The following is a 13,236-nucleotide window of genomic DNA, read 5'->3' on the forward strand; positions in this document are numbered from 1 at the left end:
CTTCCTACCCACCCACCCTTTATTTTTCTTTCAGTTTTGTGGCTTTCCTTTAGACTCTTCCCAATTTATCCACTTCTTTTCTGAAGTGCTGAACCCAGAATTAGACACAGTAGTCCATCCGAGGCATCAGCAATGCACAACAGAACAGGATGATTACCTCTCGTGCGTTATGTACAACACAGCTGTTATTACAACTCAGAATGATATTAGCTGTCATTAAATATTTGAGAAAATCTTGGTTAGCATCAGGTGACGAGAGGCCAGCAGACGGAGGCAAGGAATAGAAGAAGGGGTAAAGGGAGCTAGTGCCCCAGAGCTCAGTGATTCAAAAGGGCAGGGGGCTCCCAGCTGCTACTGCTCCTACTACTACAGCAGCAGCTGCCAAAGACCAGAACCCTTTATATCTCCACCAGCACCCTGTGCAGTGCACACAGGACAGCACAGAAGGCTGCCTGGGTTTGGTGCAGTGCTCTCTGGGTAATGCTGAGGGTTGCCAAGGGGAGGGTAGCCCTAATCCCACCCCTTCCACCTGAGGCCATCCCCCTGTCAGGGGCATAGAGTGACCCCCCTCCCATCTTGCCCAGGAGCTCAGTGAGTCTGTTGGCCCCACTGTATGATGATGCAATGTACTAAGTGCAGCAAATAAACTCAAATTGTAATGCAAATGTGCTTTGACAAAAATGAACTGATTAACTTTCTGAAGAAATATTATATAATAGTCAACTTCCTTGATAGATTACATCTTAAAATAACTTAGCTTTTTTTTTTTTTTTTTTTTTTTTAAAGGCAGTCATGTAGGACTTTAAAGATTAACAAAATAATTTACTAAGTGATGAGCTTTTGTGGGCCAGACTGGCTTCTTCACATCACAGCCATACCAGAACAGACTCAACATATGAAGCACAGAGGTCCAAAAATTGTTATCAAGGTTGGCAAATCAGAAGAGCAGAGGGGGCGGGGGTGGGTGTATATTGGGTCTGTTCTGGTAAGGCTCTGATCTGAAGAAGTGGGTCTGTCCCACCAAAGCTCATCACCTAAAATTATTTTGTTAGCCTTTAAAGTGCTGCATGACTGCTTTTTTGTTTTGATAGAATACAGGCTAACACGGCTACCCCTCTGTCAGCAGTCTTTTTCAAAAATGTATACAGTATATTAAATTTCATACTATGTCCTGTATTGTAAATATACAGATTGACCAAATTGCACCCCCCACCCCGCCCCACGACACACACTTCTTTTTGTACAGTGGAAGCTTTATTTACCAATTTGGGGTAACAGGAGGAGACCGAGAAGGAAGGCTCTTGGTCTCTAGATGTTCAACAGACAAAGATCTCCTCATAGTTGGGTTCCAAACCATCCCACCAATGACTTTTCTGCAGTGCTGGCTGTTTACAGACCTGAAAGGAAATAAAAATACCCTTTAGAATAACTTTTTATATAAACTATGAAAATCAGTTAAACTTATGCAAATACATCTCAAGTAACAATTAAGCCTTCTGTAGTTTCAATGACTGAAAGGATTCTTTGAAGCATTTCCTAACAGAAGAAAAACATTTTCATTTCAGCAAGGCATCTTCGGTTCACTAATTCATATCCAAATTGTTTTCTGTATTGCATGAGATTGATAAAAATTACTTTCTTCTTTTGTTTTGCAAATCTGAATTCCAATCTAGTTAATAGGTGTAATTTTGACAAAATTTTAATGCTGTCATTATTTTATTAACGTTAATAATTCAGTGACTTCTTCATTACCTGAGCTCTCCCAAAATCTTTAGATCTTCTTCATTTAGTACTTGCTGCATTTATTTACATGTCATTTTCATTTTAGTGATTGAAGTTATATGCATAAAGATTGGCAGAGTAAAGCAATACATATGTATAGAATTAAGAGCCTCATTCTTCAATATGTTCAGATGTTATGCTATGGTACTTACATAAACCAATTAGAGTAACTATTGTATCTTGAAGTCCTCCTATGCTTATTAAAGCAATATTGATGCAAACAGCTTTAACACCCACTAATTTGAAAAAGTGAGCACAATGGTGAATTGTATGCTAGTCTTGCTTACTTGCTTTTTATTTAATATTATATTAGCTAATGGTCAGCCACACATCTGCTTTTTTTATTGTTATCCTAATTTCAGAAAGAAATGCCATACTCCACTGAGGTTGCTTATTAAGAAAACAGCAGTAGGAGACAGGTTGCTAATTTTTTTCCTCTCTTTGGTAACAACTGCTAAGATGATCTGCATTTAAGAGTGAGTCATGGAGAAAGTCCTACATGTCTCATGCAAACTGTAGGTGGAGTGGAGGAGGTAATATAGTGAGGTTGAGGTCTGCGAACTGGAATAGTGCCAAAAATAAGGACTGCTCAAATGAAGACTCAGAAACATAAGGTGCATTTTCTCATAAATGGTAATAGGAGTTAAATGTTACATCATTAGTAGCAGGGATTCCCAGCATTCCATCAAACAGATGGAATGGATTTGTAAACTTTGTGATTTATGCATTCTTCTACCTTAACACTTTCACTGGTCACTCAGAACAGCACTTCTTTACAGCAGTTGTCTATATCACACTAGATCTAAATTCCCATGGTAAGATCCTTACATTTCTGAAGTTTCCTAAACTGTATGTATTATTTAAGTGCCTTTCTTCATTTTTGTCTTTGTTTTATCATTACTTTCCCATAAAATTCAGGAGGTAATATTAAAAAAAATTATAATTTTATTTCTCCTCCTTGATGGGTGGGGGAGAAGGGCAACAGCATTGGTGGGCTCATGGGCAAGACAGGGGGTGAGGGATAGGTACCACACTCTGGAAAAGGGCAGGGCCTTGGGCAAAAGAGGTGGGGCTGGGACAGCCTCCCCCAGCCAGTTCTTCAGCACTGCTCAGGGCTTCAACTGTGATTTAAAGGGCCTGAGGCTCCAGTTGCTGACATAGCCATAGCAGCAGCAATAATCACCAGGAGCTTCAGGCTCTTTTGAATCACTGTTCTTCCCAGGACAGTTGTGCCTTTTCCTCTCCTGTTGGCACGCCTACTCCTTGGGGACTCTTTGTGATACCTAAAATTATTTCCCTTTTTTTCTTAAGTTTTGGGCAAGTACAGGAGGAGGATAGACAGTAGATCTCTTTTCCTGATGTGATAGTTTATACCAGCTGATAATCTTCCCTCTGGTTCCACAAACATGCATGGCATGAGTTATGATTTGCCTCTCTAGAAAGCTATGAAGCATGAAGCACATGGTTTTCTGGCATACAGTACTATCTATGTAGACAGTAGACTACTGGATGAAAACAATTATCCCTCATTATAATCAATTATAACTACTTTTCCATGAATTTTGCTCTCCAGGACACACAGCAGTTACATACTTTCAGTCCATCCATTGGGTTTTTTCCATTCTACTCAAAGAAATTGTCATCCATGATTTGAAACTTCATTTCAAAGATGACTTGAAAAGCAGCTCACAACTAGAAGTGGAATTGAATGAACCCTATTCTCATATTCCTGGGCTTCAAGGCCAGAAGGGACATCTCTGATCATCTCACCTCACCTCCTGTGTAACACAGGCCACAGAACTTCCCCAAAATAATTCCTAGAGCACCACTTTTAGAAAAACATCCAATCTGGATTTCAAGATCTCTGTCAAGATATTAAGACATTCCATCATTCTGTTTGATTTGAAAACCTGCATAAAAAAAGGAGGAATGGGGAATATTGAGGATGTTTGCATTTTTTTTTTGGAGGGATGGGGGAAGGGGCTGCAGAGTTCTTTCTAGAACCATGCTTATTTCTTAGGATGGAACAAATCTCCTCTGGAAGCCATGGCTATTATCTGTTTTTTAAAGTTTATGTGCTCAGCATGTTACCGAAACTGAAGCCAGCCACACATACTCTAATTGTTCTGGCTCAAATCCCAGAATGATAAAAGTTCCAGTAGTTACTCTATTGTCTTAGATAAAGGCCATGTGATTGGCAACAGTACATTCTTTGGGCAGAAAACAACAAATCTTACATTTTACTGGAATAAGTGAATTTAATAAAGTCCTTTAACAAAAGAATTTTAATTAGACAGATGGCAGAAATCTCTAGTTTTTTCATATTCAACTTATTGATGGAAAATGGAGAGTCACAGGAGTGTTTACCACTATTGAAAAGGAGAGGGCAGCCTGCTTTAAAACATGTAAAAGCACTTAATGAGTGTGGTTTGTTCAGATATAGAATCCAACACATCAGGACCGCATAATACTGCCAGCAGGATCTGGTAGAGGTGGAAAACATTTTAAACTTACACACGTAGGTTATATCTACAGTGCAGTCCACTTTCAGAAACAGAATGCAAATTAGCAAGATTGAAAATGCAAGTGAGGTTCAGAGGTACATATATTTGCACCTGATTTGGATATTCTCATACAAGCTCACTTCCAGAAGAGGGTTATCAGAAGCAAAAAACAGCTAAGTAGACAGGGTTCCTTTGAAAACAAACCCCATTTTCTAAAAAAACCCCTTCTTCCAATTTTGTTTCTAGAAATAGGGTGCTTTCAAAAATGGGGTTTGTTTTTGAAGGAAACCTGTTTACATAGTTGTTTTTGCTTATGGAAAAGCCTCTTCAGGAAGCAAGATCGTATGAGAATATTTAAATGTGGAATAAGAGCTTTAAATCCACACCTCATTTGCATTTTTAATCTCACTCATTTGCATTCCATTTCTGAAAGCAGAATGCAAGGCAGACTTAGCCATAGTGTCAGGAAAAAGTCTGAGGGAAGGGTGACAATCAAAATTTTCCCAATGAAGGCAGTTTAGTATAATATCTACTAACTGACAAACAGCCCAGATTTAGAATACTTTATAACAAATACCAAGAAAGTGTTTTCTGGATCTTTCATATTTTTCTCCTGAGCTGACTTTGATCATGAGTGCTCAAAAAAAAAAAAAAAAAAAAAGAGATTAATGATTCTCTGAGTATCCTCAATCCTTGGACTTCCCACTGTAGCAAGTTCAAGAAAAAATGTGTAAATAAAATGCATCAGATTTTAACAAAGAAATAGTGTTTACCCAAAACCACAATTTTCTTTGAAAACATTGTGACAATTAGATGCAATAAATATGTATAAACTAGATCATATGTGTCTTTTCTCACAACAGGTATAGCTACACGAACAAGGAAAATGTGAAAGGTTTAGGTTTTTTCTAATTGTTTTCAACTGTTTTAAATGGTCTACAAAAATCCCTTCTTAAGCTATATAAGCTTAAAATATGTACTTATTTTCAAATATATGTATATGATTGAATATTTTTCTCTCACTAGAAGCCCAGGCAGCTTAATTTATGATGTTTCTATTCTACTGGCTATTAAATTACATAGAGATCAGGGAGAGCTGCCCTCCTTGTAAGCACTAAACAAATTGTACAGATCTTCATGGTATCACTAAGTATTTATAGTAGCAATTTAGAAAAGGTGAAGATCTTATTTAAAAAATACCTCTACAGCGTATCATCCTTTTATGCATTTCATTACAAAACTACTGTTGAGTAAGGAAGGATTTGTCTCTTTATCAAATAAGTAATTGAGAAACTCAACCTTAATAGCTTTAATACTTATGTTGTAGAAGTGCCATGGAGACATTATTAATTCCACCAGAAAGCAAGATGCACACTGAATATTCAGTTATTGACGCTTAAACTGTACCTGCCAATAAAAATCATGGAATGCTACCTGATGGTACGATTTACATGCTAATATGTGAAAATAATGCCTTGAATCAAGAAACGTGGAAAAAAGAAACTAAATTTTTGTTCATTTCTTTGGCAAATTAGTATCCAGGAGGTCCTACTGCTCACTTACTTCAGAGTTGGAACTTGCCATCTTTATATCGTTAAACAGAATGTAGAACTAGAGCTAGTGTTCCATGAGCTCCTGATCCATTGACATTTTGAATGCTTACATATACTTCATGTTGCATAACTTCTCATTCCCAAAAATTAAAAATTTCCCTCTGTACTTACAGCCTAATTATTTAAAAACATTAATTCCTTCTGTAATAGCACCCAGGTATTAAATCCTAATGTATTAGAAAAGATTAATTGAAAATAGGTTCTTGAAAATACTATCCATTTAATAGTCATATTTATTGTAGAGCATAATACAGATTTCAGTTTTAATCTCAACCCCATTTTGAATTATGCAAGCTTCATTAGTGTATTTTCCTGTCTACCCTTTTCTCTTACAAATGTTAAAATAATAATAGTGTAAAAAGCTTCCTTACTACTGTTAACATAACCCAAGATTATTAAAAATAATTTATTTTTTAATCTTTAAATTGATTATTCTCTCACTTTAGAAAAGGAAGATAGGCATGTTCTTTTCACAAAAATATTTTGTCATTAGGTTCATGTCACGCTTACTTTCTGGTTCTCTTATGCCTTTGTACAAGCCTGAACTATGTGATTTAAAACCATACTGATGAACCAAGTTTAAATCAAAACAACATACTATTTCCTTTTCTTTTAACTTCATAAAATGTTGCTATGCAGTTAAATTCCACAATAAGGATATCATGCTACAATGCCAATTTCTACTTGAAGATCTCTAAATGCTCTGCAAACAACAAAATTTGTGAGGAATTTTCTCTTTACTTTTACAGGTGTGGACACACACACATTGCAGTCACTCACTCAAAGTTACATACCAAATCTACGATAGTATTGGAAACAGGATTCAACTCATAGTAGTCCTGTGCTTTCAACTTTCAGCAGAAAATATGTACAATATTTTAAAAAGAATTTTTAAATTACATAGAAAATCATGTCTTTAGATACTATACTCACTTTGTTGGGTTTCGAGTACCAAAGTTCCAATAATGGGACAATATTTTTTTTTCATAAGGAATTGGCTTCTTTGTCTGAAAAAACGTGTGATGCTCTACACAAGATTTCCATAGATTTTTGCATGCTCTGTAATTTAGCATGTTGAAGGCAACTATATGTTCTCTGGATTCATTCTATATAAGTAAAACACATTATATTGTAAATACAGATTATGCAGACTGACCATATTGAGAAAAACATTTAACAATCACATAAAGCCAATATGAAATTTTAAACCAAGAAATCATCAGTAAGTGCAAAGCATCAACAGAATAAAATTGATGGCTCCACAGACAACTTGCAAGTGGCAAAATATTCATTGATTAAGAATCAACTCCAACTGTCAAAGATGTGTTACTATCGCTTTTCTGACCACACTTGAAGAAGTTAAATATCATTGACAAAACTGTGGAAGCTGCCTAGGTTATCAGACTGATCAGGCATCAGTTAAGATATCAGGTCTTCCAACAATGACCATTCCAAAAGTCTTCTACTTATAATTTCTATGCCCTCATTTTTAGGGAGAAACAAAAATTCAATGTGGAATACATTATAACAGAAGACCTGTTTAGAAATAACAGTTCTTAAAATTATTTTGTAGTAGCACCTACTTACGATATACAGACTCCCAAAAAGAACACTACAGACCTTCTTATGGGACTACTTCAAGGAAAGGGAAGCGGGTGGGATCTGAAATGGACATGAGCAGCACATCTTAAAGAACAAAAGTTACAAAGTAAGTAAACATTCTTTCTTCTTTTGACTGCTTGCTCATTGCCATTCCATGCAGGTGACTCCAAAGCAGAGACCCCACAAGGTAGGATCAGAATTCTAACCTTCCACTGTGTGGAGGACAGTATTACCCAGGGCAGCATCCTCCCTGGCCTGATGTGTCAGCATGCAGGGATTGGCAAAGGTGTGGACAGAGCACCATGTGGCAGTCCTGCAGATGTCCAGGATCAGGACCTGAGCCACAAAAGCTGCAGAGGAGGCCTGTGTTCTCATTGAGTGAGCTGTGAGGAGAGGAGCTGGGACCCCTGCCAGCCCATAGTGCATGCAGGAAGCCAGGGTGAGATCCTTTGCGTGGAAACTGTCTGACCCTTCAGCCACTCCACAATTGCAGCAAAAACTTGAGGTGACTTGCGGAAGGGCTTTGGTTTCTCTAAATAAAAGACTAAGGCATTCCTAACATCCAGTGTGTGCAGCACCTGTTCTTTACCTGACACAGGGGGGTTGGGGTAAAAGACTGGCAGGGAAATGTCCTGAAACACATGGAAGATCGACACTACCTTACACAAGAAGGTAGGGTGGGGGCATAACCTGACCTTGTCCTTAAAGCAAACTGTATAGGGGGAGTCCAAAGTGAGAGCTCTCAGTTCAGATACGCACCTGGCTGATGTGAAGGCCACCCACCAGGGACACCTTGTAGGACAGGAGTAGTAATGAACATGTCGTCAGGGGATCAAATGGAGGTCCCATGAATTTGGACAGGACCAAATTAAGATCCCACATCAGGGATGGATCAGGGATGCTCTGAATTCCTGAACCTAGAGGAACAGCCAGTGCATCAATGCGACTACATACAACAGACCCTTGGGCCAGGGAGTTAGCACCGACCGTATCTCCCAGAGAGCCCCTGCCAGACCTACGAGGGAACAGAACCCTTAGCACTTCTTGTTCTAGGGTGTAGTGAACAGGTCCGTACGGGGAAACTCTCACCTGTGGGAAATGTCCAGGACTACATCCCCCTGAGTGTCCACTCGTGGCTGGAGAATGACCTGCTCAGTCAGCCAGCCAGAGCATTCTGGGAGCCCGGGAGATAGGAGGCAATTGGGTGGATACCCACCCCAATGCAGAGAACCCACAGGCAAAGGACCTCCAGACACAGGTGAGTGTGGGCTCCACCTTGCCTGTTGATGTATGAAACTGCTGACTTGTTGTTGGACAGAATGAGTATCAATTTGCCCCTGGGTTGGTGGAAGACGGCAAGTTGGACAGCTCGCAGCTCCCTGAGATTGATGTGCAGGGAGAGATCGTCCCTTGACCACATATCTTGCATTTGCATGTCTCCAAGATGGGCTTCCCAATCAGTGTCTGATGCATCCATCACAAGCTAGCGGGTCATTCGTGGCCTGAAGAACAAGACTCCGGTGCAGACCTCCTCCTTCCAGGTCCACCAGTCCAGGGGGTGAAGGGCATCAAAAGAAACCATTACCACTCTGTCCCATGCATGAAAGAACTGCTTGAGAGTCCATGCCAGCCTCATCTGCAGTGGGCACATGCGGAATCTGGTATACTGTATTATGTAGGTGCACGCAGCCATTAGGCCTAGAAGGTGCATGCATTTCCTAGCCGTGGTTATTGGGAAAGTCTGCATGTCCCAGACTGCCAACGTGGTTACCAGGAAGTGGGATCTGCGGAGGGAGGTTTTAGCTGTCAAGTCCAGAGCGGTGCCCACGAACTCTATTACCGGGATTGGTACCAGAGTGGATTTGGACATGTTCACAAGCAGATCTAGTTCCTGAAAGAGTTCCTGTGCCAGAATGATATGGACCCATACCTGGTTGGCAGAGCATCCCCATAGGAGCCAGTCATCCAGGTATGGGAACACCTGGACAGCTAATTTTCTGAGGACAAGCAGTATCATCAATTGCTATGCATTTCATGAAGAACTGCAGGGGCCACAGAAAGCCCAAAGGGAAGGGCCTTAAACTGGCAGTGATCCCTGCCCACCATAAAGTGATGGTGGGGCACAACAGAAATATGAAAGTCACCATCTTTTAGATCAAGGGCAGCATACAAGTCTCTGGGGGCTAGTGAAGGAATGACGGACACCAGAGTCACCCTCTTGAATTTCTTCTTGATGAAGGCGTCGAAGGTCCAGGATGGGACAGAACCTAGGGCATGGGTTGGGGTTGCCAGTGGTGCTGCACTCGGACCCGGAGCGGCATGGGAGGTAGCTGTTGCAGAGAAGTGCTTCTTAGGCTCTGGCTGGAACTGCCCAGGGTCCTGAGCCTTTCCCAAGTTTGGTTTCAGGAAAGGAGAGGGGGAGCGCTCAATCAAATCTCTAACCACCTTGAAAGCCTCCAGAGTGGAGGACTCTGGGAAGTCTCCCATGGGTCTGGCATCCCGGTGCAGACTTGGTCACTTGCCTTGTGGAGGAGGCCTGGGCTTGGTGCCTGATGGTGCCATATGCCCCACTTGAAGGTGTATACAGGGCATGAGCCGTGAGGGGCAACCTACCCCTGCTAGAGCTCCTCTTCTCCTGGGCCATCAGGGACTGGGAACAGTACCAAAGAGACATGCGAGTGGCCTGATGCCTCCTGCACCAAGGCTGATGTGCTCCATGTTGCTGGTGCCAGGTCTGATGTTAGTGCCAGCTGTAAAGCCACCTCCACCAGAATGATTTTCAGGCATGTCTGTCCCACTTCACGGTTTAAACGCCTTACAGATTTTGCAGGCCTTAGACAAGCAAGCCTCTCCCAGGCACTTAAGGCAAGCAGAATGTGGGTCATCACAGGGCACAGGCTTCTGACAACCTTCACAGGGTTTGAAGCCCTGAGGGCAGAGCATTCACTTTTTTGAAGCATTTGAAAGTTTTGCTATTAAGTAAGCATGGTTTTTACTCCCAACCTTACTTCTTATACCTTCCACTACAGCCAAATGTGATATCTGGTCTTTGATAGTATGAGTCACTAGACGATTAAAAAATTCCTTCCCCATCCTCTGACCAGTTCTTCAGTAAAATCAGAACAGCTTACCAGCTTGTCAGCAACGATTGAGAAGGACAGAACTGAGAAACAGCTGTTTTACTGGTAAAGCTGACATGGGAAGAAAGTAAGAAGAGGAAAAGTACTGAAAAGTAAAAAGGAGGAGGACTGGAAATTCAAACAAGTCATGAATCAACAAGCCTGAACTATGTAAAAATGTCTTAAACGAGCACCTTCTCCAGATTTTCAAGAAATACAATCTGTCAAATATTGCAATGGCACACAAAAGACTGAGAGGGTAGCAATGCCACAATTCATACTTTTTAAGCCTTTGGTGATGTGTGGGACCTACTCCTTGCTGTGATTTTCCCATCCACCTTGTTCTGTTCTCCTCCTCCCTATTTTCTCTCTTTCTTCCGTCTAATTTAATCCATTCCTTCTGAACTGTGAAGTGGAGGACTATTAAATCCCAACACTAAAATATGCTGAACCACCTCTTGTTTCAGCCCATCAGACTTATGCAATGTTTGGAGAAAGCCAATGGCTGCCTCCTCGTCCCATCTGTATTGGAAAAACAGGTCTTCAACTAAGCAGATCCTCTCAGTCGGACACAGAGTACCAGGACAGCAATCCACATCACTGAGATGCAGAATTGCCTAGATTATGCCCCCCTTCTCTAATGACCTACATATATATTTATCAATGAAAATTTAATAGTGCATCTGGTAATCTTTTCTCATCTATACAAAGACAGGCAAAGTTACACAGTTGGTCCTATTTTCCTAAGAATTTTTGCATGTTTAGGTGTGATGCAACTTGGATTACAGCAACTCTTTTCTATTATGAAATATAAGGAAATTGTGACTTAAGATATGTGCATAGTTACACACTGCAGCTTTTAAACGGTAATTTTTAACAAGATAAACATCATCTCAACAGAGTGAACTTTGAGAACACTCCCCATTTTCAAAGTTGATGAAGCTCTCTTAAATATGTAAACTAAATTTAGGACATTAGAAAAGAACTTACGTTGTGAACAAATATATTTAAGGGGATATCTACCTTCTAGAGCTGATTAAATACTAAAAATGCGTGTTCAAGTTCCAACTGCTTGCTCAGTTTGACCACCTTTATTTTATTAATATTCGCTGTTTGTAAACATTAACACAAAAGGCATTTTGTTCACATGACTGTTTTGGGAACAGCTATTCATACATTTACCAGTACAGGTTGAACCTTTCTAGTCTGCCACACTCTGCTCCAGTATCATCTGTGGTCCAACATGATTTTAGTTAGCTGGATGTCCACTTATCATGGATGTGCCCCAGTTTTTCATGATCCCATACAAATTTATTTACAGCCACCAGTCCTGGCTCTCAGTGTTCTGTGCTATTATTTTGCTCTAATTCACCCCTAAATGTCTTCTTAGAGCCCAAGAAGTAGTGGAAGTGTTGGCAATGCTGCCAGACAGCACTGCCTCCTGTGGGATTTCTGTGTCCCATGTCACCAGGGTGCTAGACTAGAATTCAACATTCATTATTTGATATTTCGGTCATCCAATCAGAGAACAGAAACAATACTTTGTGACTTAAGTGACCAATCGCTTGCCACAAATTATTCAGCATGAATGAGTGGACAGCTGGCAACCAATCCATAAAATGAAATTTATTTACCATTGACAAGTATTTGCAAATCATTAATGTATTAGTAGAAACTGAAGTCTGTTTGCAAACTAATGGAGCTCGCTCTTTGGTAGGCTTTACCTCTCCGCTCTCTTTCTCCCAAGTAAGCAGCTAAATTTGGGAGCCCTGTGTACACCGTGAAGGGCTGTGCCTACCATATTAATGGGTCCCACTTGGTATGCAGAGGACTTAAAACACAGAATGCCTTCTCACAGCCTCTGACACTTGGTGGAGGATCACCGCCACACCACCCAACTTTAAAATAAAGAGAACACTTCGTCTCCTGGGGGTGAGAATGTTCCCTGAATTGTATGATTGGCTGTTCTGCCATTCTTCAGGGACCTACCTGGGGACATTCATCCACACACCACACTTATTTGTTGTTCATTTCTTTTTTTAATACTTTGCAGTCATCCCCCTTTTAGATAGCCCAAAGTCAGACAGAATGTCACATTAAATCGTCAGCTTCTCCCCCGCATTTGTTTCCCAGAGGGAATGATGCCTATGGGCCCCTGAAATGTTTTGCTTAATAATGAGGCTGTGACAACTTTTCCAGGGTAACAGTTGTCATTTCACTTGATCAGGATTAGGATAAAGGTGATGGCCTTATCTAGCTCCTTTAATATTTTGGATGCAGGTGAAGGAAACTCCCAAATGTAATACATTAGAGTACATAATCAACTGCAATACTGTATTTTGCCACAATATGACCTCATACTACCACTGATCTACAAGAAAAATATGTTGTGAGGAAAACTTGTAGTGAGCATTTTTGACTAGTTCACTATATCTACCTATATCATCCAATGCTGACAATTCAGACACAACTGTATAATTATTATACTGCAGGAAGCACTCATTATCTACTTTACCCCCAGATCTTTCTGTTGCCATTTTTACTCTCCCTCCCCATGATGCATCTTCTACACTTTTCAATTCTGAGTCCCATGGAGAGGAAAAGGTACCAGGGAGA

At 40.5% G+C, this 13,236-nt stretch overlaps 1 protein-coding gene across 1 annotated transcript in view; it reads right to left on the reverse strand.

The window, feature by feature from the left end:
• The window catches only part of PTPN3 (protein tyrosine phosphatase non-receptor type 3), a 224,870-nt gene that overhangs the window by 107,830 nt on the left and 103,804 nt on the right, over positions 1-13,236 (reverse strand). The window contains exons 12-13 of the mRNA XM_074987968.1: positions 6,833-7,005; positions 1,263-1,397 (exon numbers count right to left, since the gene is read on the reverse strand). Coding sequence (XP_074844069.1) covers positions 1,263-1,397; positions 6,833-7,005 — 308 coding nt within the window. The remainder of the gene's footprint in view (positions 1-1,262; positions 1,398-6,832; positions 7,006-13,236) is intronic.

The sequence above is a fragment of the Carettochelys insculpta genome, chromosome 2 (genome assembly GCF_033958435.1).
Source record: "Carettochelys insculpta isolate YL-2023 chromosome 2, ASM3395843v1, whole genome shotgun sequence".
NCBI classification, from domain to species: domain Eukaryota; kingdom Metazoa; phylum Chordata; order Testudines; family Carettochelyidae; genus Carettochelys; species Carettochelys insculpta.